This window comes from Lynx canadensis, chromosome B1 (genome assembly GCF_007474595.2).
Source record: "Lynx canadensis isolate LIC74 chromosome B1, mLynCan4.pri.v2, whole genome shotgun sequence".
Classification (NCBI taxonomy): Eukaryota; Metazoa; Chordata; class Mammalia; order Carnivora; family Felidae; genus Lynx; species Lynx canadensis.
In genome coordinates this window covers 43,373,895-43,400,553 of record NC_044306.2, presented here as the reverse complement: position 1 = coordinate 43,400,553, position 26,659 = coordinate 43,373,895, and the positions used below count along the sequence as shown (strand labels likewise).

At 34.8% G+C, this 26,659-nt stretch overlaps 1 protein-coding gene across 1 annotated transcript in view; it reads left to right on the top strand.

The window, feature by feature from the left end:
* Nucleotides 1-26,659, top strand: part of LOC115512949 (disintegrin and metalloproteinase domain-containing protein 5-like) — a 130,587-nt gene that overhangs the window by 79,234 nt on the left and 24,694 nt on the right. Inside the window, exons 14-18 of the mRNA XM_030314464.1 lie at nt 2,247-2,442; nt 11,274-11,364; nt 11,890-12,109; nt 24,264-24,350; nt 25,047-25,158. Of these exons, the coding sequence (XP_030170324.1) occupies nt 2,247-2,442; nt 11,274-11,364; nt 11,890-12,109; nt 24,264-24,350; nt 25,047-25,158 (706 nt within the window). The remainder of the gene's footprint in view (nt 1-2,246; nt 2,443-11,273; nt 11,365-11,889; nt 12,110-24,263; nt 24,351-25,046; nt 25,159-26,659) is intronic.

Below are 26,659 nucleotides of genomic sequence, written 5' to 3'. Positions count from 1 at the left end.
CTCTCAGATTTCTTGCTTCACCTGGGGACTAGAGAACCTTTCAGCCAGATTGTCATTCAAGGTAGTTGTTAAAACAGGCATTTCTGTGTGGATATGCAGCCAGGAATCTCCTATTCTAACATTTGCTGATGTTACTCTCCTCTTCTTTTCCATTATTTGATATAATTTAGTCATAATTATTCATATTAAGGGTAACTTTAAAAAAATTGACTAACCTATCAAACACAAGAAGCATAGAAGATTACTCAGTTTCCTGACATTGCTGCATCAAAAGGGAATAACTTAAACCAGTTGTATCAACAGGGATATGTGAACAAGTGCTATTGAGACTGGAATAGTTGTTGGGCCTAATTATCAAAAGGTACATAGCCCAAGCTATGAATTTTCTGATATACATAATACTCTCTTTACTATGCAGTCAAGGCTGGTGTGGTGGTCAGAGGCAATAAATTAACCCACCCATTCCTTATTAGTTGTGTAAAGGGTCATAGCCTTGACAATGAATGACACATTACATGTACAGACTGAAAGTCTTGGCAAAAAATAAAAATAAATTAAAAACAAAATAAAAAAACAAAAAAGATTTTAAGAGAAAGCACTTCAGAAACAAGGAGTCAGCCATTTTTAAGTTTTAGGGCCATTTTGGAATTTGGGAGCCAAGTAAAGAAAAATTAACACCACTTAATAAAGGAGCAAGTAGGATGATAAAACATTTGAGGAACTGCACATTTATAAGTAGTATTGAAAAAGAAGTTGGGTGAAAGAAGCCAATCTGAAAAAGTTACAGACTCTATGATTCCAAATATATGACATTCTGGAAAAGGTCAGACTACAAAAAGGACCATAAAAAGATCAGTGATTGTCAGGGACTGAAGGGGAGATGAATGGGCAGAGCATGAAGGATTTTTAGGGCAGTGAAAATACTTTGTAAGATACCATAACAATAGATACATGTCATTATACATATGTTTAAGCCCATAAAAGAACTTTCATGTAAACTATGGACTTTGAGTGATTATGATGTGTCACATAAGTTCAATTGTAACAAATGTACCACTCCAGTTGGAGATGTTGATTAGAGGGGAGGCTTTGTATGTGCTGATCAAGGGTTATATGGGAAGTCTCTTTACTTACCCCTCATATTTTCTGTGGCCCTTAAACTGCTATAAAAGACAGTCATAACAATAGAGGAAATTAGAATAAATGTAATATTTCCATTTATACATATTTATAACAGGAAGCATATTTTAAAGAAAGTAATATTAATACTTTTTCATTATACTTATATGTATTTTCCTTTAGAAACAATTTTGATCATTGTTTTTTATTTGATTGTTAACTCTATAAGCTTGGGTGACACAAGTATTGTGTTTTGTCTTCCCACCCATCACTTGAAGAATTTGTGTCAGAATTGCTATATATTGCAAATACTTGCCAACATGGAAAAAAGTATACAGAAAACCTATTTTGGGGAGTGGTGAATGTTACAGAGGTTGAGCCTCTAGGACCTTTGAAAGCTAGAACAAATTTGACTTGGTTTGCATAGGATAGTGATGATAGCGATGAGGAACTGGGGCTTAGGTTGAGGAAAGGGTTTGCAGTGATGATATTTGGGTATTTGTTGGTGAAGACAGGTATACAGGAAATGAATCCTGGAAGCTATTAGCTAAAGCATAAGTGCTAAAGAGATCAGAGATATGTAATTGAGAACATTATTTTTTTACAGTTGTTTACAATATGATATGTGAAATAAACATGTCCTGTGTGTCCTTAAATTACCTTTAAAAACATCTAGAAACTGTTTTCTAAATCTTTATCATGTATATTTATTGTTTTGTAAATGGTTGATTTCTGCTTTAAGGAACAGCATATGGAGAAACCAGAGGCTGTCCATGTGAGCATAGCCATAATGGGTTGGAAGTAACTTTTTTGAAAGTAATTTTTATGTTAATTCCTTAGCCGTGCTTTTTGTCTTTCTTTCTTTTTTTTTTTTTTAAATTATGGTAGTCTACTTATCTTTGAGTTTCTCACTTCTCTCACAAGCATTATCCACTCCTTTATCCACAGTAAATTTAGTTTTTTAAATTTCTGTGCAATGTTTAAGTCGTTAATGAGAAGACTTAATTTTCTCATTGCTCTTAGCAACTTAGGAAAAAGTAAATGAGTGAAAATTTAAAACTTGAAGGGAAGTAGCACTTGAGTATCATTGATGCATAATCTTTTCTTATGTTCCTTTTCCCTTCTAGCTAAAATCAATTGGTATACAGTGTAGGAAATCATATGACGAATGTGATTTCACTGAATATTGCAATGGAGTTTCCCCACACTGTATGCCTGACACTTATGCACGTAATGGACAAAGTTGTGATTCAGGCGATTCCTTCTGTTACAAAGGACGATGTCGCATATTTACCAAACAGTGTAAAGAATTGATTGGAGGAGGTAATGACCATAACTTTCTCCTTAGTTCCTAAATTCTGATTATCACAAGCTTTGTTATTCAATTTTATAGAACAAAAGTAAATGTGATTTTTAATGAGTGACATCTTGCCTAGTATGTATTAGTGTTAAAGGAAATAAAATTTTCTTGATTCTGAAAAATGAAAAAAAAAAAACCCAGAATTTATATGGAATTCTTGTTTGCAAAGGAAGAAACCTCAAGTGGAAATGCAACTTGTCAGAATATTATATAGAATTTGTGGTGATGGGGTTTAGTTTAGGCTTAAATGAAACAAGGTTTTTACTAGAACAAAGCAGAGCTCACCAAAGCCAGTAGGGAGATTCAAGACACCCTCTCGTTAGAGATTCTTACCACAGTGCAGTGCCTTACAAGCAGGAAGAAAACATCTAGCTCTCAGCTTCACCCAGCAGAGAAGGATTTGCTTAGATATCCAACATGCATACATTTTCAAGGGGGATGCCCAAACATCTGGAATCTGTCCTGCCAGTTCTGGGAGCTCTGATGGGTCTGAACTGAACTGAACTGTCTAGATGTCCAGGGGCAACAGGGGTGGCAGCTTGAGCTATTAGACATCAATGGTACTCCTCCTGCTCACCACCAAGTGAGTAGATAAATAATCCTAGTTCCCAGCTTTCTATTTGGGAGGCAAAGACTTGATCCATTAGTCCAGATCCCCAAGTACCAAACAGAAATCATGATGCTTATAATACACTAACAACTGAAAAATGCGTTAGAGGTATTCAACAGCAGACTAGATCAAGCAAACAAAATGACCAATGAACTCAAGGAGAAGTCACTGGAAATGATTAAGTAAGAACAGCAAATAAGATAAAGGAATGAGAAACAGTGACTTAAAGGACTTATGGAGCACCATTAGTGGGACTATATGCATTATGAGAGTTCCAGAAAAAAGAACAGAGAAGAAAAGGATCAGAAAGCACATTTGGGGCACCTGGGTAGCTCAGTGTGTTGAACATCTGACTCTTGTTTTTGGCTCACATTTGGTTTGTGGGATCAAGCCCCACATTGGATTCTGAACTGACAGTGTGGAGCCTGCTTGGTATTCTCTCTCCCCCACTCATGCTTGCTCTCTCTCTTTCCCTCTCTCTCTCTCTCTCTCTCACTCTTCCAAAAAATAAATAAACTTTAAAAAAGAAAGAAAGCAAGCATATTCTAAGAAATAATGGTTAAAAACTTCCGAAGCTGGAAGAAGGAAATGGGATATCCAGATTGAGAAAGACCAAATAACCTCAAATAAGATAAACCCAAAGAAATCCGTAAAATACATTATAATAAAATTGCCAAAATTCAAAGACAAAGAGAGAATTTTTTAAGTAGAAAAAAAAAGTAAGTTTTTACATCTAAAGGAACCCCCATAGGACTATGAGGAAAGTTTTCATCAGAAATCTTACAGTCTAGAAGGTAGTGGGAAGATATATTCAAAGCACTGAAAGAAAAAGCTGCCAACAAAGAATATTATATCAGGCAAAACTGACTTTCAAAAATTAAGGGGATATAAAATCTTTCCAGACAAACAAAAGCCAAATGAATTCATGACCACTAGACCTGCCTTACACAAAATGCTAAAGGTAGTAATGCCAGCATTATGGTGGCATAAGACATCCCTCTTTTTGTGTTTCCCTTTTAACAAAAAATCCACATGTATTTATTATATATCAGGTCTATTTTAGGAAGAACAGAAGATGGGAAAATTGTTCCCAAGCTCTAAGAAATTAAATTTTAGATGTAAACACCTAAAAGATGATGTTAAGAGTAAAATACTAATTAGTAATGGGCTTCTGAGTAAGAAAATAATGCAATGAAGCTTTAAAACTGTTTTAGCTGAATTATTTTAAATAATATATAAGACAATGTCTACATATCAAATGAAATGGGTTCTTTTGTCTTTCCACAAATTTTTTATTGTGTTAAAATACACGTAACATAAAGGATACCATATTGAGCCATTCATAACTTTTCATCTTGTAAAACTGAAACTCAATACCTATTAAACAATAACTCTCCATTCTTTCTCCTTCAGTCCCTGGCAACCACCATTCTACTTTCTGTATCTTTGATTTTGACTATGCTAGGTACCATATCAGTAGAATCATATAGTATTTGTCTTTTTGTGACTGGCTGATTATTTCACTTAGCGTAATGTCCTCAAGATTCACCCATGTTGTAGAATATTGCAAAATTTCTATCCTTTTTAATGCTGAATAAAATTTCATTGTTTGTGTGTATATAGCACATTTTTATTTTTCCATGCATCCATTGATGAACACTTGGGTTGCTTTCAAATTTTTAGTTAATTTTTATTTTGTTTTTTGAGAGAGAGACAGAGTATGGGGCAGAGAGAGAGAGGGAGAAAGAGAGAATACCAGGTAGGCTCCATGTTGTCAGCACAGAGCCCGATGTGGGGCTTGAACCCACAAACTGCGAGATCATGACCTGAGCCAAAACCAAGAGTAAGACTTTGCCTCAGGTCATGATCTCACAGTTCGTGGGTTTGAGCCCCACGTTGGGCTCTGTGCTGACAGCTCGAAGCCTGGAGCCTGCTTCAGATTCTGTGCCTCCTTCTCTCTCTGTCCCTCCTCTCTCCCCCCCACCCCCGTCTCTCTCTCAAAAATAAATAATGGGGGAAATAAAGATGTTATTTGAGTATTGAGTTTTTGTTACTCTACCTCCTTAAATTTAAATTTTGCACCATTCTAATCCTGGTCCTTGGGTAGAATTTGGAGGATTTGAGAAGTTTGAACTAGATTTAATCAAACCAAATCAAATCAAATCAGTAATTTGGGACAAAGCAAACAGATGCTAATTACTTATTGGGTGGGTTCAAGAGTAGGCCTTTTCAAAAGAGAATTGCTTATTATGGTAGATTCTGCTCACAAATCTATTTGTAGATTGTGTTTTGTAGCATCCTTTATGTGTATAGGTTGTGTCAGGAGAGAGAATGAAGTTTATTGAGCATGTTCTTCAACTATGAGAACTGTAAAGTTGCTAAGGAGAGCTCCTTTGCCAATTAATAGTGGTGACAACAAAAGATCTCAGTTTTTATTACATGTGACTAACATGATCAACACAACACACCTCTAAATAACCAAGTCAAAGTGATGGGGCAGCTATTATTACATTTGAATTTTTTGTGATTTAAAAATTAGACATAACTAAACATATGACGGGGTGAAGTAGGTGCACATTGGCGTCCTTCCTGATTTTAAAATTCAGTAATTATTTTTTTTAAGATTTTATTTTTTATTTTGAGAGAGTGTCAGTGGGGGAGAGGGGCAGAAGGAGAGAGAGGATCTTAAGCAGTTTCTGTGCTCAGCATAAAGCCAGATGTGGGGCTCAATCCCATGACCCTGAGATCATGACCTGAACCAAAATCAAGAGTCAGAAACTCAAATGACTGAGCCAAAAAAATAATTCTTTTTTTTTAATTGAAGTATAGTTGACACATAATGTTACAGTAGTTTCAGGTGTACAACATAGTGATTCAACAACTCTATACATTATGCTGTGCTCACCATAAGTGTAGCTACCATCTGTCACCATACAACACTATTACAACACCATTGACTATATTCCGTATGTTTTACTTTTTATCCCCATGACTTATTAATTCCATAACTGGAAGCCTGTATCTCCCATTACCCTTCACCCATTTGCCCATCTCCCATACTCCTTACTGGCAACCATTAATTTATTCTTTGCATTTATGGGTCTGTTTCTGCTTTTTGTTTTTGCTTTTTGTACATGTTTTGTTTCTTAGATTTCACATATAAGTGAAATCATATGGTTTTTGTTTTTCTCTTTCTGACTTATTTTACTTAGCATAATACCGTTTGGTCCATAAATTTTGTCACAGATGTCAGTATCTCATTATTTTTATGGCTGAGTAGTGTTCCATTGTGTGTGTGTGTGTGTGTGTATATATATATATATACATATGTATACATATTTATACATATATATATACACACACACATATATGTGTGTATATATATATATGTATATATATATATAGAATATTACATCTTCTTTAACCATTCATTTATTGATGGATGCTTAGGTTGTTCCATATTTTGGCTACTGTAAATAATGTTGTAATAAACATAGGGATGCATGTATCTTTTTGAATTATGGTTTTTTTTGTCTGTTTGTTTTTTTGGGTATATACACAAGAGTGGAATTACTGAATCATATGATATTTCTATTTTTAATTTTTCAAGGCACCTCCATACTATTTTCAATAGTGGATATACCAATTTACATTCCTACCAAAGGCGCACAAGGGTTCCTTTTCCTTTACATCCTTGTCTTTATTTTTATTTTTTTTACTTTTAAAATTTACATCCAAATTAGTTAGCATATAGTGCAACAATGATTTGAGGAGTAGATTCCTTTGTGCCTCTTACCCATTTAGCCCATCCCCCCTCCCACAACCCCTCCAGCAACCCTGTTTGTTCTCCATATTTATGAGTCTCTTCTGTTTTGCCCCCTCCCTGTTCATCCTTGTCTTTAATGGTCTTTTTTGATTCTAGTCATTCTGAGAGGTATAAGGTGGTGTCTCATTTTGTTTTTTCTTTGAATTTTTCTGATGATTAGTGATGAGTATCTTTTCAGGTGTCTGTTGGACATCTGCATGTCTTCTTTGGAAAATGTCCATTTAGATCCTCTGCCCACTTTTTAAATTGGATTGTTTGCTTATTTTTGGTGTTGAGTTGTGTAAGTTCTTTACATAATTTGGATCTTTTTTTTTTTTTTTTACATAATTTGGATCTTAACCCTTTATTGGGTATATCATTTGCAAATATATTCTCCTATTTAGTAGATTGCCTTTTTTCTTTGTTGATGGTTCTCTTTGATGTGCAAAAGCTTTTTAATTTGATGTAGTCTTAATAGTTTATTTTTGCTTTTCTTTCCCTTGCCTGAGGAGACATATTTAGAAAAATTCTGCTATGACTGGTGTCAAAGAAATTACTGCCTGTGTTTTCTTCTGGGAGTTTTATGGTTTTGTGCCTTACTTTAGGTCTTTAATCCATTTTGAGTTTATTTTTGTGAATGGTGTGAGAAAGTAGGCCAATTTTTATTCTTTTTCATGTAGCTGTCCAGTTTTCCAGCACTATTTATTGAAGAGTCTGCCTTTTCCCCAGTGTATATTCTTGTCTCCTTTGTCATAGATTAATTGACAATGTAAGTATGGGTTTATTTCTGGTCTCTGGATTATGTTCTGTTGATCTATGTGTCTCTTTTTGTTCCAGTACCATACTGTTTTGATTACTACAGCTTTGCACCATATTTTGAAACCTGGGATTGTGATACTTCCAGTTTTGTTCTTCTTTCTCAACATTGCTTTGGCTGTTTGAGGTCTTTTGTGCTTCCATAAAAATTTTAATATTATTTGTTCTATTTATGTGAAAAATGCTGTTGAATTTTTGACAGGGATTTCATTGAATGTGTATATTTTGGGTAGTATGAAAAATTTAATAATATTGATTCTTCCAATCCATGACCATGGAATCTTGCATTAGTTTGTGTCATCTTCAACTTCTTTTGTCAGTGCTTTAGTTTTCAGAGTACAGGTCTTTCACCTTGGTTAAGTTTATTCCTAGGTATTTTATTATTTTTTGGTGCAATTGTAAATGGAGTTGTTTTATTAATTTCTCTTTATTCTACTTCATTGTTAGTGTACACAGGCACAAGAAAATTTTGCATATTAATTTTATATCATGCAACTTTACTTAATTCTGCACATTTACTGAATTATTACTTCTAATAGTTTTTTTTGTGGTGTCTTTAGGTTTTTCTATATATAGTATCATGTCCTCTGCAAATAGTAACTGTTTTACTTCTTCCTAACCCATTTGAATTTCTTTTATTACTTTTTCTTGTCTAATTGCTGTGGCTAGAATTTCTAGTACTAACTTGAATAAAAGTGGTGAGAGTGGACATTCTTGTATTTTTCCTGATCTTAGAGGAAAAGTGCTGTTTTTCACCATTGGGTCTGATGTTAGCTGTGGGTTTTTCATATGTGACCTTTATTATGTTGAGGTATGTTCCCTCTAAACCCACTTTGTTGAGATTTATCATAAAAGGTTATTGAATTTTGTCAAATACTTTTTCTGCATTTGACGAATGATCATATGATTTTATCCCTCATTTTGTTAATGTGGTGTATCCACATTATTGAACCATCACTGCATCCCCAGAATAAATCCCACTTGATTGTGGTGGATGATCCTTTTCATATATTGTTGAATGTGATTTACTGATATTTATTGAGGATTTTGTATGTATGTTACTCAGAGATATTGACCTGCAGTTTTTGTTTTGTAGTATGTTTATGTGGTTTTGGTCTTAAGGTGATGCTGGCTGCATAGAGTGTATTTGAAACTTTCCTCTTCTTTTATGTTTTGGAAGTTTGAGAAGAATAGGTATTAATTATACTTTAAATGTTTAGTAGAATTCTTGACCTTGACTTTTATTTTTTGGTAGTTTTTTGAGTTAATTTGGTAGTTTTTGGTAGTTAATTTAATTTCATTACTAGTTATTGGTGTGTTCAGATTTTCTATTTCTTGTTTTGTTAAATTGTTTTTTTAAAGAAAGAGAGAGTTTATATGAGCAGGGGAGAGGGGCAGAGGGAGGGAGGGAGGGAGAGAAAGAGAAAGAGAGAGAGAGAGAGAGAGAGAGAGAGAGAGAGAATCTCAAGCAGGCTCCATGCTCAGTGCAGAACCCAACATGGGGCTTGATCCCATGACCCTGGAATCACAACCCAAGCCAAAATTAAGAGTTGCTCAACTAACTGAGATGCCCCTAAATTTTCTATTTCTTCTTGGTTCACTTTTGCAAGATTGTATGTTTCTAAGAATTTATCTATTTTTTTCTGGATTATCCAATTTGTTGGCATATAATTTTTCATAGTAGTCTCTTATAATTCTTTGTATTTCTGTGGTGTCAATTGTTATTTATGCTCTTTCATTCTGATTTTATTTATTTGAGTCCTCTCTCTTTTTTTCTTGATGAGTCTGGCTAAAGATTTATCAATTTTGTTTATCTTTTCAAAGAAGAGCAGCAAGCTCTTGATTTCATTGATCTCTTCTGTTTTTTTTTTTGTTAAATTTTTTATTTATTTCTACTCTGATCTTTATTCTTTCCTTCCTTCAACTAACCTTGATCTTTGTTCTTGCAAGCTGAAGTGGGTGCAAACTGGCAGTGGGAAGGAGAGGGGAGAGTCCCAGAGCTCTTTGCACAGAGTGCAGAACTGAAACTGAAGTGGGTGAAGGTCATGTTGTCCCAGGGCACTCCATGCACAAGGTATCTAAAGCAAGGCAGGGCATGGGCTGGAGGTTCCCAGAGCACTTTGTGGGGTGGCTGGAGCTAAAGCAGGTGTGAGCTGGGAGGTCCCAGGGCATTCTGAGCTGGGAGTGCCCCCATAAATCCATCTATAGTCAAGGTGGTATGGGCCTGGTGTGTTCCCCGGGTGCTTTGCACCTATGTCACTTGGGCAAGATGGTTGGAACTGTAGTGAGCATGGACCAGGGGTGCCCTGGTGTGGCTTTGGCCACCTTGGTGGGATTACTGGGGATGTCATGGGCTAGGAGCCTGGGACTCACTGAGGTAGTAGACCAGCTAGGGCACCCAGGCCCCTTTTCTGTCCATGCTATCAAGGTAGAAAGAGGATGCAAATCGTGGTGCTTGCCAGCCCCTCCAACCCAAAGGAGTTTTAGTCACTTCCTTGCCATGAGGCAAGATTCTAAGGCTAGTTCTTTTATATTCTAGCTGCTCCTTTAAACCTCAGCTTTTTATCTGTGCCAATAGGGTCCAGGGCTGGTATGGGCCAAGGACCCAGATCTCACTGAGAAAACTGTCAGCTGTGGTATCAGGATCCTGCTTTTGCCTATGCTATCAAGGTGGAGGGGATATGTTAACTGTGGTGCTTGCCAGCCCCTCTGACCCATAGAGAGTTCCAGCAGCTCTCCTACTATTTGGCGGAGTTCTAGAACTGCATCTTTTATATTTTAGTTGCTCTTTTAAATTGCATCTTTTCCCCCTGTGATTTCAGGGCAGATGAATCTGCTCATGGTCCCTCAGTCCTATCCCTCCCTACTGGAGCATCAAGGGTGGAAGTTTCCTCTGCTACCATGTCTCTACCTCTCTTGTGATTCTCTTTATGGTCTTTCTGTCTTTCATTGTGTAGAAGCCATTCACTCAGTACTCAGTTCTTCAGGAGGAATTTCTCTATAAATAGATGTAGATTTGGTGTGTCCATGGAAGGAGGAGAATTCAGGGTCTTTGTAAGTTGCCACTTGGGACTGGAGCCCTTCAAAATTCTTTTTTTAGTGATTGTTAGCATACTAGGAAACAGAGATGAGGGCTTAAGTGTGGAAGAAGAAGAGTTAAGCCAAATGCTCTTTGGGTTTCTTATCAGCATTGCATTATAGATACTCTTTCTTTCCTGTTTCATTTGGACTAAGAACAAACTATGTTTTCACACTGGATAGGAAACTAAGACAGAAAGTAAACAATTTAGAGGACAAAGAGAGAGCTATGGCTACTTCTATTCCTAATAATGTAACAGCATTTGAATAATTTTGCTGGTTATTTTCTGTTTGGTGCAGAACAAAGTCTATAGATTTAAATGAGAAGCTCTCTTTTTAATCAGATCTACTCCAGCAACTTTTTAATGCTAGGCAATTATAAGCCTCCTTAGGTATCACATTATAATTTCCAAAGTGAGTTTATTATTTATATAATGATTGTTGGAATTATGTTTTGTAATTTACTTAAATTTTTTTTCTTTCAGCTTCTAGAGGTGCTCCATTTGCTTGTTATGATGAAGTAAACTCAAGAGGAGATAGATATGGAAACTGTGGCCGAAACCATTGTAGTTATGCGTATGTATTTAGAAAATTATAATTGTGTTTGGGATGTTGGTTATATATTGCCAAGATCCTAGAATGTATATGATAATATATCTTATATCTTATTATATGGCAGTTTATCACACATTTCTTTGTTTCATGATCTGAGCTGAACAGTATTACCCATTGCCTACAAATAACATGTGTTCAGTGCCTATAATGTTATAACAACGATATTTATAGTGAGAATTATTTATCCTGTTTTACTAATGACAGAATTGAAAAACAGTGATAATTTGCTCAAATTTCATAAGCTAATATCAGACAGATCAGGGCTGTCAGGTTGCAAATATCATTAATTTTTCCCTTGCCACTTCGCCTCACAAAACAAAAAGAGTCACATCATACATAAGTCACTGTGCTCAAAAAATTTGCTGAGAGAAAATTATTGAGACCTGAAGTTAAATTAGTAAGACACTTTTTAAAAAAACTTAGGTATATCAGCAATCTATGTTATTTCAGTAAAAAGAGAATATTTTTTCTGCCTTATGCTTCTAGTCATCTTCTATGTGGAAAATTAGTTTGTGCTTGGCCACACAAAGAATTAGTGTCACGTGCAAATTTATCTGTGATTTACACACATGTACGGGAAGAAATGTGTGTATCTACATATCGGAACCAAAACAAGGCAAATAAAAATCCATGGACAACAATTGACAGTCCTGAAGAAAGAGATGATACATTTGTAGAAGATGGATCTGTGTGTGGTCCTGATATGGTAATTAGAACAACAACACTTAAAGTGTTTTAAGAATTTTTTTATGGTTATACTCATTTTGAACATATACCAAACAATTCATTTTTAAACAGACTTATTGAGATATTATTTACCATAAAAGTTACCCATGATGTGTACAAATATTTGCTTTTGGTTAATGTATGGAATTGTACAACCATCACCACATCCAGTTTTAGAACATAGCATTACTTCCCCAAATTTCCCTCTTGCCCACCTTTCCCCATAAGCAGCACATCCTATTTTCCTAGATACTAACATCTAACCATAATATGGTACATTTGTTATAATCAGTGAACTAATGTTGGTACATTCTTATTAAATAAATTCCATACTTCATTCAGATTTCTTTTACCTAAAGTCTTTTCCAGGATTCCACTCAGGATACCACATTACAATTATTAGTTATGTATCCTTAGGTTTCTCTTGACAGTTTCTCATAGTTTCTTTGTTTTTGATGACCTTGACAGTTTTGAGGAGAACTGGTCAGATACTCAGTAGAATGTCCCTCAAATTAAGATTTGTCTGATGTTTCTCTTATGATTAGGCTTGGGAGGAAGACCACAGAGGTAAAGTGCCTTTTCACCATATCATTATCAAATGTACATAACTTGTTGATTTTAACCTTGATGGCTTGCCTGATGTAATGTTTGTCAGATTTCTCACTGTAAAATTACTCTTTATTTCCCTTCCCATGTTGTCCTTCCTTGAAAGAAGTTACTATGCATAGTCCATATTTCAGGAGTAGGAAGTTATGTTTCACCTTGGGGGCTCAATAGCTCATCTATTTTTCTCTGTTTATTTATTCAATCATTTATTTGTAAGATTATAGACTCATGGATATTTATGTTATAGTCTGGGTTATAAACCAGTGCTACTGTATTTCTTTCATTGTTCAACTTTTTCTAGCTTTGGCCATTGGGAGTTCTTTTAGTTGACTCATGTGTCTCTTTGACAAACTCCTAACATTTTGAGTTTTTGTTGTTGTTGTTCTTTTTGAATGCTTCCTTACTTTCTGGAATCACAAGATGTTCATTCATATTGTATGTTTCCTACCCCAGTTTCTAAAATCAGCCATTCTCTAAGAAGCCCTGGTTCATCTGAATGGGAAATGGTATTTAGAAAACAAGATCTAGGTATTAATTGTGCTTTTTCTACTGGAGTGTCACTGCTTCTGGTCCTATCAACAGACAGAGCTAGGAAATCTATGTCTTTATAATATTCATGTCTATGTAAACATATGGATAAATACATATGAATATATGGTGTATGTATACATGTATATATATTCACACTTACACTCATTATATGGGTGTGTGTGTGTGTGTGTGTGTATATATATATATATGTATATATATATATATATTTCTATATATACCTACATTAAAAAGAATGAGGTCAAAATTATACTTCCAAATTGAATCCACAATATAAGGTTCATTCTAGCCTCCTACCTTTTCATATTTGTGACTGTTTTCAAAAAACCAAAGAAATAAAAAATATTTTATTCAAGAATTATTTGGGTTAATTCATTTTTCCTACGTGATGTGGTTAGATTATTTATTTGAAAACAGTACGCTTTGGGATTTTCCCTTGTCCTTGTTTATTTTATTTTATTTTAGTTATTGATATGTGAAATATAAAATAATTTTTAAGATTCAGAACTATATATGATTATACTCAGAGAATTATCATCTTTTTATCCTTCTACTCCATTCCCATTCCTACAAACTTTCTATCCCATTCCCATTACTCTCCCCTACTCCCAATAGAAAAACAATTAGTTTTTATTATTTGTTTCTATTATCTTAGTTTTTATTTAATTTCTAGTTATCTTACCTTTTAGTTTTTGCACAGTGGAGCTGATACGTGCATTTTTTATATCTCTTTTATTAAACAAAAATTAGTATACTATATATGATTTTGCACTTTTTGCTTAACACATTTTGTTGGAATTAATCAGCTTTAGAGTGCTTCCTTATTATTTTATATTTTCTGGCTGAATTTTATTTGATTTATTAAAATTAATGCAATTTTTAAATTATAAAAAAATACAAAATGACTTGAAAATAGAGAAGAGGAAAAAGAGGAAAAAAGCATTCATACTATCATCACGTAGAGATAAATTCTCTTTGTATTTCAGAACACTTATTTCTAGTATTTTTAGTGATTATAATATGTTTTCACTGTTTTAATAATACAAAATTAATAAAAGTGTAAATTATAAAGGTAATACATCTTTGAATAATTTTTGAAATGGCAAAAAATATGAAGAAGGATAACCATTACACAGAATCCGTTTACTTAGAATTAGCCACAGTTATTGGTGGTCTTTTTTTTCAATTAAACTTTTTATTTTGAAATAATTACACTTTAATGGAAAGTAAAAATAGTTCAGAGAGGCCTTGCCTATCCTTCACCTAGATTGTCTTAATGTCTTTAACCTGTATGGTATAAAAAACAGGAAATTGACTTTGGTATAAACCTTACTTAGATTTCATCTCTTTTTATATGAGTGTGTGTGTGTGTGTGTGTGTGTGTGTAGTTCTGTGCCATTCTATAGCATGTGTATATTCATGGAACCACCACTACAATCAAGATACAGAACTGCTCCATCACAAAAATGGAACTGTCTAATGGCTTTACTTTGTATTCATACCTCTCCCCTGTATCCCTAATCCCTCATTCTAATCAATTCTCTATCTCTATAATTCTGTCATTTGGAGAATGTTATAATAATAGAATCATGTAGTAACCTGTAGAGATTAGTTTTTGTCACCCAGGGTAATATCCTTGGGATCTATTTAGGAGGATGCATGTGTCAATAGTTTCTTCATATTTAGTGCTGAGTAATATTCCGTTGTATAAATGTACCACAGTTTGCTTAACTATTCATTCTTAACCATTAAGAGTATTTGTTTTTTTTCCAGTTTTCATCTATTACAAATAAAATTGCTATTGACATTTGTGTATAGGTTTTGTGTGGATGTAAGTTTTCATTTCCTGGAGTACAATTGCTGAGCCATGTGGCCAATGTATAAGTTCCTAAGGAATTGCAAATCTATTTTCCAGAGGGTTGTACCTTTTTACATACCCATCAGCAATATATGAGAGATCCAGAGATCCAAATGCTGCATCTTCACCAGCATTTGGTATAAACAATAATTTTTATTTTAGCCATAATAATAGATGGATAGTGATATCTCATTGTGGTTTTAAGTTGCATTTTCTTTTTTATTTATTTATTAAAAAAATTTTTTTTAACATCTTATTTATTTTTGAGACAGGGAGAGACAGAGCATGAACAGGGGAGGGTCAGAGAGAGGGACACACAGAATCTGAAACAGGCTCCAGGCTCTGAGCTGTCAGCACAGAGCCCGATGCAGGGCTCAAACTCACGGACCCAGAGATCATGACCTGAGCTGAAGTCGGCCGCTTAACCGACTGAGCCACCCAGGCGCCCCTTAAGTTGCATTTTCTTTTTTTATTTTTAAATTTTTTTTTCAACGTTTATTTATTTTTGGGGGGACAGAGAGAGACAGAGCATGAACGGGGGAGGGGCAGAGAGAGAGGGAGACACAGAATCGGAAACAGGCTCCAGGCTCTGAGCCATCAGCCCAGAGCCTGACGCGGGGCTCGAACTCACGGACGGCGAGATGGTGACCTGGCTGAAGTCGGACTTTTAACCGACTGCGCCACCCAGGCGCCCCAAGTTGCATTTTCTTAATGCCTAATGATGTATATCTTTTCATGTGTTTATTTGCCATTTGTATATCACTGTCAATAAAATGTCTCCTGAAGTCCTTTTTGCATTTTCTGGTTGGATTTTTTTAAGTTTATTTATTTTTGCGAGAGAGAGAGTGAGCGAGGGAGGGGAAGAGAGTGTGAGACAGAGAATCGCAAATAGACTCTGCATGGTCAGCACAGAGCCTGACTCAGAGCTTGAACCCATGAATCACAAGATCATGACTTGAACCGAAATTGAGTTGGATGCTTAACTGACTGAGCCACCAAGGTGCCCAGTTTTTTTTTTTTTTTTTGGTCAAGTTTTGAGATTTCTATACTGGATGCTAGTTTTTTTTATCAGTTATGTGGCTTATAAATATTTTCTTTTAATCTGTAGCTTAATTTTCATCCTCTTCACATGGGCTTTCACACTTTCAAGTCAACTCAAAAAGCGCTTGCCTAGTCCTAGATACCCAAAGTTTTCTCCTATGTGTTTTTCTAAATGTTCTTTATCTTGAGTAAATTTTTGAATAAGGTGTGAGATTTAGGTCAAGATTTAGGTCAAGATTGTGGATAATGCATTATGGTTCTGCAGAGAAACAGAATAGTGTGTGTGTGTATTTACAGAGACAGAGGAATGGCTTATTTCAAGGAATTAGGTCATTTAACTGTGGGCGGTTGGCAAATTTGAAATCTATAGGGCAGGCAGGCAGTCTGTAAATTCAGTTAAGAGTTGATATTACAGTGTTGAGTCTGAATTCTGCAGAGCAGCAGGATGGAAGCCCTGGTTGGTTTCTGTGTTGCAATCAGGAGAATAATTCTTTATTGGGAAAACATCAGTCTTTGCTCGTAAGGCCTTCAACTGATTAGATGGATCCCACCCACATTATGTAAGGTAATTTGCTTTACTCAGTGTCTCCTGACTTAAATGTTAATTGCATCTGAAAAATACCTTTCACATCAAACAACTGTGCATCATAGCCTGTCCAACTTGACACGTAAAATTAGCCACCACAGTTGTGTAATTGTTCTGGTACCATTTGTGGAAAAACTACACTTCATTCATTACATTGCTTTGCACTTTTGTTCAGAAACTATTGATCATACTTATGTGGGTATATTTCTGGGGTTTTATTGGTTTTATGTTCCTCTACCAATAACACAGTGTTGATTACGTTAGCTATATAAGAAACCTTATTTTGTGGTAGAGTGATTCCTTTCATTTTATTCTGTCAAGATTGTTTTACGTATTCTATCACTTGTACTTACCAATATAATTTTAGAGTAAGCTTCTTTTTTTCTTACAAGCCAACCTTGCTGAAATTTTAATAGAAATTGCATTAAACTTATATCAATTTATAGAGAATTGACATCTTTGTTACACTGGAACTTCCAACCCATGAACTTGGAATATTTCTCCATTTATTAAAGCTTTCTTTGATTACTTCTATCATTATTTTGCATTCTTCAAAAAACCAATCCAGTACATTATTTAAGTGTATACATATTTTTTTCATTTTCTTTTGAATGATTGTAATTATTAGAACTTTTTTTTATATAGTCGACACACAACGTTCCATTAATTTCAGGTGTACAACTTAGGGATTCAACTTCTTTTTATGTTATGCTATGATCACCACAAGTGTAGCTATCATCTGTCACCATACAATGCTCTTACAGTACTACTGACTATACTGTGCTGCACCTTTTATTCCATGACTTGTTCATTCCATAACCAGAAGCCTGTATCTCTCATTCCCTTTCACCCATTTTGCTCATCCCCCCCACTTCCCTTGTCAACCATCAGTCTGTTCTCTGTATTTGTAGGCTGATTCTGCTTTTTTTGTTTGTTTACCCATTTTTGTTTTTTAGATTCCACATATGAGTAAAATCATATGATATTTGTCTTTCTCAGTCTGACTTCTTTCACTTAGCATAATACCCTCCAGCTCCATCCATATTGTCACAAATGGCAAGATCTCATCATTTCTTATGGCCGTGTAATATCAGAGCAGTACAGTACTGGCACAAAAATAGACACATAGATCAATAGAATAAAATAGAGAGCCCAGAAATAAATCTATGCTTGTGTGGTCAATTACTGTATGACAAAGGAGGCAATAATATACAATGGGGGAAAAGACCGTCTCTTCAACAAATGGTGTTGGGAAAACTGGGCAGCTACATGCAAAAGAATGAAACTGAACCACTTTCTTACACCAGACACAAAAATAAATTCATAAGGTATTAAAGATCTAAATGTGAGACCTGAGACCATACAAATCTTAGGAGAGAACACAGGCAGCAATTTCTCTGACATAGAAACATTTTTCTAGAGATGTCTGCTAAAGCAAGATAAACAAATGTAAAAATAAACTGTTGGGACTACATGAAAAAAAAACACTTTTGCACAGTGAAATAAATTCTTTTGTGCTTTTAAACGTTGGTTTCCTCATGTTCATTGTTAGTTTATAGAAATGCCATTACTTTGTGTGTGTGTATCTTGCATCCTGTAATGTTGCTGAACTAACATACTAGTTCCAGGATTTTTTTTCAGAGTTTCTTTGGGATTTTCTACACAGACAAATCATGTAATTTGGAAATATAGACAATATTGTTTCTTCCTCATCATTCTATATACTTTTAATTTCTTTTTATTGCTTTACTGCCATGGCTAAAACTTTTAGTGCAGTATTGAATATAAATGACGAAAGTGGACATCCTTGCCTTGTTCCTGATCTTAGGGAGGGAAGTGTTAGGCCTTTACATCACTAAACATGAGGTTACTTGTAGTTTTGTTTTGTTTTCTTTTTGTAGATGCTCTTTATCATGCTGAACTAATTGTCCTCTACTGCTAAGTTACTGAGAGCTTTTATCCTGTGCCTTGGGTTTTTAATTTTTTTTTTATTTTTGTCACATGTTTTTTTTCTTTGTCCTTTGATGTAGTCATATGATTTTTCTTCTTTACTTTGTTGATATGTTGGATTACACTGATAGATTTTTGAATGTTGAACCAGCCTTATATACCTGATATAAATTGTTCATGGTTTATAATTCTTTTATACATTATTGGATTTAGTTTTCTAATATTTTGTTGAATAACTTCTGTATCTAAGTTCATGAGAGATATTGGTCTCTAGTTTTCTTTCTTTATACTGTGTTTATCTGATACTGAATATATTATATGACTTCATAAAATGAGTTTGGGAAGTACCCCCTTCTTTTCTATTTTCTGGAAGAGATTATTTAAAAAATATATTAATTGGTCTTGAAATGTTGGTTGAATTCTCCCCTGAAATAATCTAGGTCTGGAGTTTTCTAAGGAACTTTTAAATTATGAATTCAAAGTCAGTTGTTATAAGTATCTTCACGTTATCAGTATCTTATTGGTGAATTTTGATCATTCATGATTTTCTAGGAGTTGGTCCATTTCTTCTGAGTTTTGAATTTGTGTCTGCAAAGTTGTTCATGGTATTTCTTATCATCTCTTTTAATGTCTGAAGGATTGGGTAGGGATAACCTTGACTCAATTTCTAATACTGGTGGTAGTTCTTCTCTCTTTTTATACTTCTCAGTCTTGGTAGATATTCATCAGTTTAATATTGGTTTTCAAAGAACAATGTTTTTGTTTCATTGGTTTTCCACATCATTTTCCTATTTTCAGTTTCATTAATTTCTGCTCTTACTTTCTTTCCTTTTACCTTGGGTTTATTTTCCTCTTCTCCAGTTTCTTGAGGTAGTAACTTAAATTATTGATTTAAGGCCTTTCCTCATTTTGAATTTAAGCATCTTGTGCTATAAATTTCTGTCTCAGCACTGCTTTAGCTGTACCCCACATATTTTGATATGCTATAGTTTCATTTCCTTTCAGTTCTATGTGTTATTTACTTCCTTTGGGAGTTCTTCTTTGACATGTGAATTATTTAGAAGTGTGGTGCTTCCTGAAGGGATAGGAGGAGTTTCCCCAGGCCAAGCAACAGCACGTCTCTCAGGGAGGAGGGGTGTATTAGAATCCTCCATTTGGTCCCTCCAGCCCTTTCACCCCTACAGTTACTTTTATGTGTCTGGCTAGGGAAAGGACTCTCAGATCACTAGGATCTGAGAAGATCAAAAAAGCTTGCTGGGCTCATTTGTTTGTTATGTTTGCATCTCCCCTTCCGGTTGTACCCATCCACCCTGGTTCATCTAGACATGGTAGTGGCTTTCCTGGTTTGGCTGCTTGCTCTGTTTAGGCTCCTTCTCCAATATTACTTGCCTGTCCTGGCACTTCCTAGAGAAGGAAAGAATCTCTAGAGTTTCAAGTTAGTGGGGCTGTGGGGTAAAAGTAGCTTCTCAACTGGACTGTTTGCCATGACTAAGTCCCTCTTGCTGGTTTTGCCCAGCTGTCCTTTTATTAGGAGGAAGAGAGGAGAGTCTTAGGTCCCAAGTGGAAGGAGAAAGCTTCCTCTGGCCATTTACTATTGGTGGGGTTCTAAATGCATCCCTCTTGCAGCTGATGGTGTTAGTCTTGATATCCTCTGATGTTTTCAGAGGGGATAACATTTGATCTGGGGAAGGAATGAGCCTACCTGGATTGCCTTCTGGTACTAGTTTGAGGTGCAAGATCTGGATGGACTTCTGTTGGGTTGGAGCAGAGGGGAGATGGGGAGAAGCACAAGAGTTCAGGTCTCAAACCAACTCACCCTTTTTCTGACCACCACTGAGTTCTTCTTTTTGCCTCCCAAGCCATTTGTAATTTTATAGTATTTTATAATTGTACTTAGCAAGGACACACAGAAACAAGTCTATGTTATCTTCTCTAGACTCAAAGTCACAATGAATTCTTTGAATACTTATTGTGATATTGTTTATATTTCCTATAAATTTTTCTTCATGACTTTTCAGTGCTAAGTTATTCCTTTCGTGTGTGTGTGTGTGTGTGTGTGTGTGACTTCCCGCATCTTTTCCAGACAAATCAATCCATGTAATAATATATAAATGTATGAAGTCTAGAGTCTAATCAGCAGTAAAAGCAAGTCAAACAAGGTTCAGGCCCCTACCATATTGAAATAATTCTCAGATGAGGACATTCAGATCCCTCTTTGCCTTATTTCCAAGTTTGAATACATTTTTCTTAAAAGTATTACATTTTGATCATGAATAATGTCAAATATTATTTCTCAGCATAAAAATGATGCGTCTTGGTTTTGGGTTGATTATATAAATAGGTGAACATACAATTTTGAGCAAACTAGAACCAGAGAGTTACTGTCTGACAAATTCAGAAGGAATTTGGTCTGGATCTTTAAAATGATATTTTACTATGAGGCTAGGAAACCAAGTCCAAGAAATTTTCCCTACCATATTTCACTTGAAATATTTATAAATATAGGTGAATGTCTCTCTTCCCAAGGTTCTGAAAGGCTGCTGACGTCCTTGGCCTGTCAGGAAGAACACATTCTTACTAAATGTGAGCTCTCTATAAGTCTAGAACAGATATTATGGAACAGAAATCTTTTATCTATGATATTTTCATTTCATATACTGTAGTTTTTATTCTAGAAGTTCTGTTGGTTCTTTTTAAAAATGTTTATTTATTTTTATAGAGCACGCGTGAGCAGGGGAAGGGCACAGATAGAGGGAGAGAGAATCCCAAATGGGGCTTGGACTCAGGAACCTTGAGATCATGACCTGAGCCAAAAGCAAAAGTCAGATGCTTAACTGACTGAGCCACCCAGGCGCCTCCTATTGGTTCTCTTTTTTTATATCTCCTAATGCTTTTCTCATTTTGTTCAGGTCTTTTTTATATCCTTGAGCCTATAAAGTTTGTTTATAACAGCTATTTTAACATTCTTGTCTGTTATTTCCGTCACTTTTAACATTAGTAATTATGGGCTCCGTTGGCTTGATTTTTCTACTATTTATGGGCCACATTTTCCTCCTTCATGTTTTTATTACATACTGAATTTTATGAATTGAGTATTATTGAATGACTTCTTGCTTTAAAAATAATTGAACTTCTTTAAATTACTTGCAGGTTAGTTTCCTTTCAAGACTTGTTGTTATGTTCTTTTTAGGGCAGAGAGTAAATTTGCCGCACTTTTAAGTTATGGCCCTTTATGGTCTCTACTGAATGTCCTGTGAATTCAACAAGGTCTGTATGTTTGGGCTGGTAGGACCTTGGACAATTTCCAGACTTCTGTGATTTTAGAAACTGTTCATCTTACAGATGTTGATAATCTTTCTTTCTCTGGAAGTTGTTCTTGCTCAGATTTTAGAAATTGTTCATCTTACAGATGTTGATAATCTTTCTTTCTCTGGAAGTTGTTCTTGGTCAGTAATTCCCTCTTATGAAATAGTCTTCCCAGCAAATTCTAGCTTCCAGCCTCCTACGCCTTCACTTACCCAAATCTCTGTCTCTTAGATTTTTAAGCTGTGTTTGGGTGTCATCTCACTACACCTTAGTCAGGAAATTCCTTTTAGGCAGAGAGCCTGGACAGTGGGAGGCCTCACCTAATTTGTCTTTCTTTTTTCTCAGAGATAATAGTCTTGTGCTGCTTGTTTTCCATTCTCTAGAAATAGTTGTTTCCTATTCTTTATCTATTTTTCTACTTTTTTATGGTAGAAAGGTAATTCTGGACCCTGCTATTTTAATCTGACTGGAAGCATAAGTCCTTAAATTTTTTTTGAGCCTGCATTGCCATGACAAGTAAAGAAACAGAATATTGTTTCTGATGTTTGAGGAATCAGTGAGAATCAGTTACTAGTTTTAAACTGCTTTAGTTATAAAAGCATAGATACTAAATTGAGGATTAGGGATGCAACAAGTAGAAAGGAAAAGGGCTTCCTCACATACAATCAGAAAAATAAAAAAATATAAAAGAAACCACAATTAATTTTCCTCATCATTTAATTCAGTCCTGTATAATTACATTGTATCCCTTGGATCGTGAATTAGTAGTTTGTTTCCATGTGGCCTGATGCTTCTGAATGTAAAGGATTCTAGTAAATCCTCCTGCAGCTTTGTAGTGTGGTCTGAAAATTGTCTAATTCATGCCAGCTTAAGCCCCACATCCTATATCTGTGAGTCTAATTCTTCAAGAATTTGTTAAATAAATTTGTTAAATGAGTGAAAGAGAATGCAGGAGGCATTTTTGGTCACTTAGTGTATCCAGTTCATTGGCTTCCAGACATTATATCTGGGTAAGGATACAGTTAGACAAGGTCTACTCCATTTTATTTCTAAGCTTACCATTTTTTTAAAAAAATGTTTATTTTTGAGAGAGAGAGAGGAGCAGAGAGGGAGAGAGAGAATCCCAAGCAGGCTCCACACTGTCAGTGCAGAGCCCAACTTGGGACTCGATCTCATGAACTGTGAGATCATGACCTGAGCCAAAAACCAAGAGTCAGATGCTTAACCATCTGAGCCACACCAGCACCCCAACTGACATATATTTTTTGAGAGAAAGTCTCAAGATGTGCTTGCTAAATTCAAATTTATTTCTATATAATATATTTTGATAATAGTCCATGAAAATAACCAAAGTTTCAGTAACATCTTGCTCATCTGGAAGCATGTGGAATACAAATTTGATCTGTGGTCTCTTTCCCCTTCAATTCTAAATGATAGTGTATCAGATCTCTTTTTTCCAGTGTCCTGGTCCTCCTCTTTCTGCACACCTGGTTGTTACTATGATCCAAAGACAAAATTTACTCAAAAAGTAAAACCCTTTCACAAAGTACTGAATTTACTGAAAATTTTTCGATAAATGAAAAAAGTCACAAAAATTAATGCCATAAATTAGAACAGTGTAAATACACAAATTAAACATTCCTTTTCTTTGAAGGCTTTTTAGCCATCTCATAGTTGGGAGTCTTTCATTGCCCTATTATCTCAAATAATTATCTGTCATCCTTGCTGTTCTCTTTCTCCTCATTTTTTTTTTAACATGGAATCATAAGCTGTCTTCCTTTGCTGCTCATACCGTGATATTAAGATCTCAACCTTCCACCTCATAGTTCTCAACCTTAACTGCTTGCAATGAGGGGACCCTGCCCCCAGAAATTTCGATATAAATGTCTCAGATGCAGCCCAGGCAAGGGTATTTTTTTAAACGCTTTTTAGATAATTCTTGAACTCCAGGAACTAGTCAAATTATTCTTCCAGATAGTTCTCTTTTTAAGAGGGTTTCTAGTGTTAGATGGTAAGAAAATAAAACTTCTAACTTCTCACATGTGGTTACATCTTTATAATCTGAAGGCACATAGCTTATTTCACATTTATTTCAATGTTTCAATTATTACCTTTTTTTTGTATTTTTATGCCAATTCTTGAAAGTATGAATTGTGAAATTTTCTTGTAGTTTTCTTCTGTATTATCCAGGCACACAATCTGATTATTATGCCTATTTTCATTTCCTTTTGCTTTCAGTACTGTGTCAACTTTAACTGTGTAGAAATTCAATACCAGGTAAATTATCAGATGTGCAATTCTTCTCATCATTGCAATAGCCATGGAGTAAGTAATTTCAATTTTCATTTTAAGCAACATGCTTTAACATTTCAGTAAACAGTTTGGAGACTTTTTAAAAAATCATTAAAATGACTAAAAATCATTTTCATGCTGCTAGGTGTCATTTAATAGTCTATAATTTATAACTTCAATCTTATTTTCTCAAGAAGTCTTGCCAAACTGTTTATTAGAGAAGATAAAGTAGAAACATTTAAGATGACTCTGGATGTATAAAGTATCTGGTAAATATATGGTGCAAATGTGCTATATGCACCATGAATTATTATACAACCAAAATAATCTTATTTTCACAGAGAGGAGGTAGAAACTAGTAAACAAGGTCATTAGAATTTTCTTACTAGTCTTGCTCGTTAGAATCTGGGCTGTTCTGTGAAACTATCAACTAAATGACAATTAGTGGCATGTTACCGGTAATTACCAATATTTGGGTCTGGTTGTGGAAAGAGATGAATTTTTTAAAAAAATGCTTTGGCAGCAGAAGCTAAATATACTTACTAAAGTATGGACAATTTCAAGGGAAAATTTGTGAAAATTTATTGAATTTGTCTATTCAAGTTAAATTCTCTGGAATGGATAAACTCTCTGAAATAAATTCTCTGTTGAATAAGTATAGAATATTCATTGGTCTCTATTGAACCATCTTGGTCCACAAAAAAACGTTCTATTTTCTGATTACTCCAGATTTGCAACAATTTGAATCATTGCCATTGTCAAAATGGGTTTGCTCCTCCTGAATGCCTGGAGAAGAAGGGAGAATTTGGAAGCATAGATGATGGACACATACCTCCATCTGGTTAGTGTCTTTCAAATTTCATTATTCAAAGATAATATGTAAGAGAAGAAACTAAAGTATAGGTTCCAAGCTAGATTGCACAACAACTGATACCAACAAGTATGGTTTTGTTTTATTTGTAAGATTTTTAAAAATCTAAGACGGTAGAAGTTTGTTCTGTACTTTTATATTTTTTTAACCTTTTTTTTAACACTTATTTATTTTTGAGAGACAGAGAGAGACAGAACGTGAGCAGGGATGGGCAGAGAGAGAGGGAAACACAGAATCTGAAGCAGGCTCCAGGCTCTGACCTGTCAGTGCAGGGCCCAATGTGGGACTTGAACTCACGAGCCGTGAGATCATGAGCTGAGCCTAAGTTGGATGCTTAACCGACTGAGCCACCCAGGCACCCCTGTTTTATACTTTTATATTAATATTGTTGTGGTTTACTAACAAAAAGTACACCCAATTAAATGTTAGACAATTTAAAAGTAGAAATTTCAGTGCATAAAATTTGACTAGTTAATTTAGATTGTTCACTTAGGGTTGTCTTATACATTTCTGGTTTAAAATAGTGTTTGTTAGTAGCTGTTATATTAATGCCACCAGAATTTTTCAAGCTATCTTTTATTCCTTTCTGCTGCATTGTAAGGGCTCTCATCTAATCTTTAGAAATATCCTCTCTAGAATCTCTTCCCTGAGTTTTCTGAGTAGTATTTTGAGTTTAAACAGATCTAGGCAGGCCTGGGTATATCTGGGGGCTAGTTCCTGGTTTTAGAAGATATTGGAGCCCACCTAGAATAACCTGGAATCAGAGGCTAGCCGTCCTTACCCCTTTCCTTTTGGGGAAAATAATGAAATTCCTTGGCAGATTTACATGAAGCTTGGATACTAGGGGAAAGGCAAACCTAGGGTGACCAACTTTTTACAGAGTTAACACACAGCCATATTAGACTGTGTTTTAGAACCCCCCCCCAAAAAAGGGAATAATAATTTAACATGCAACATATAAGTATATATATATATTTATTTTTACAGATTTATTTTCACATAAATATGTATAAAATAGATGTTTATTTAAAATTATATTATTCTGTGTTATTGATTGTTTTGTTACATAAATGCTCTTATTTAAGCAAAACACTAATAGAGCTCATTACCAGTGTCAATTGATAATAGTTTATAGTACAACAAATTAAGCGAATAATATATGTGAGCAAAAATATAACAATATTTAATAAGGATAATATTTTATAATATATTGTTTAATATAGCAATTGATGTTTACCTCTTTTTAAAAGGTCTTTACTGGATATTTAAATTTTGTAGGCTATCCTGTTGTATATTATTAAGATTCATAAATGTAAGACTTTTCAAAAGGACAGTATAAATATAATAGGATTAAATATATGCTCTATATTTAACAAAAAATAACAATGACATGATTCTTTTTGTCCTATGATATGGTCAGGTGTAATTTTGACCCTTTCCATTTAATTGTCCAATCATCCTTCTCTGAATT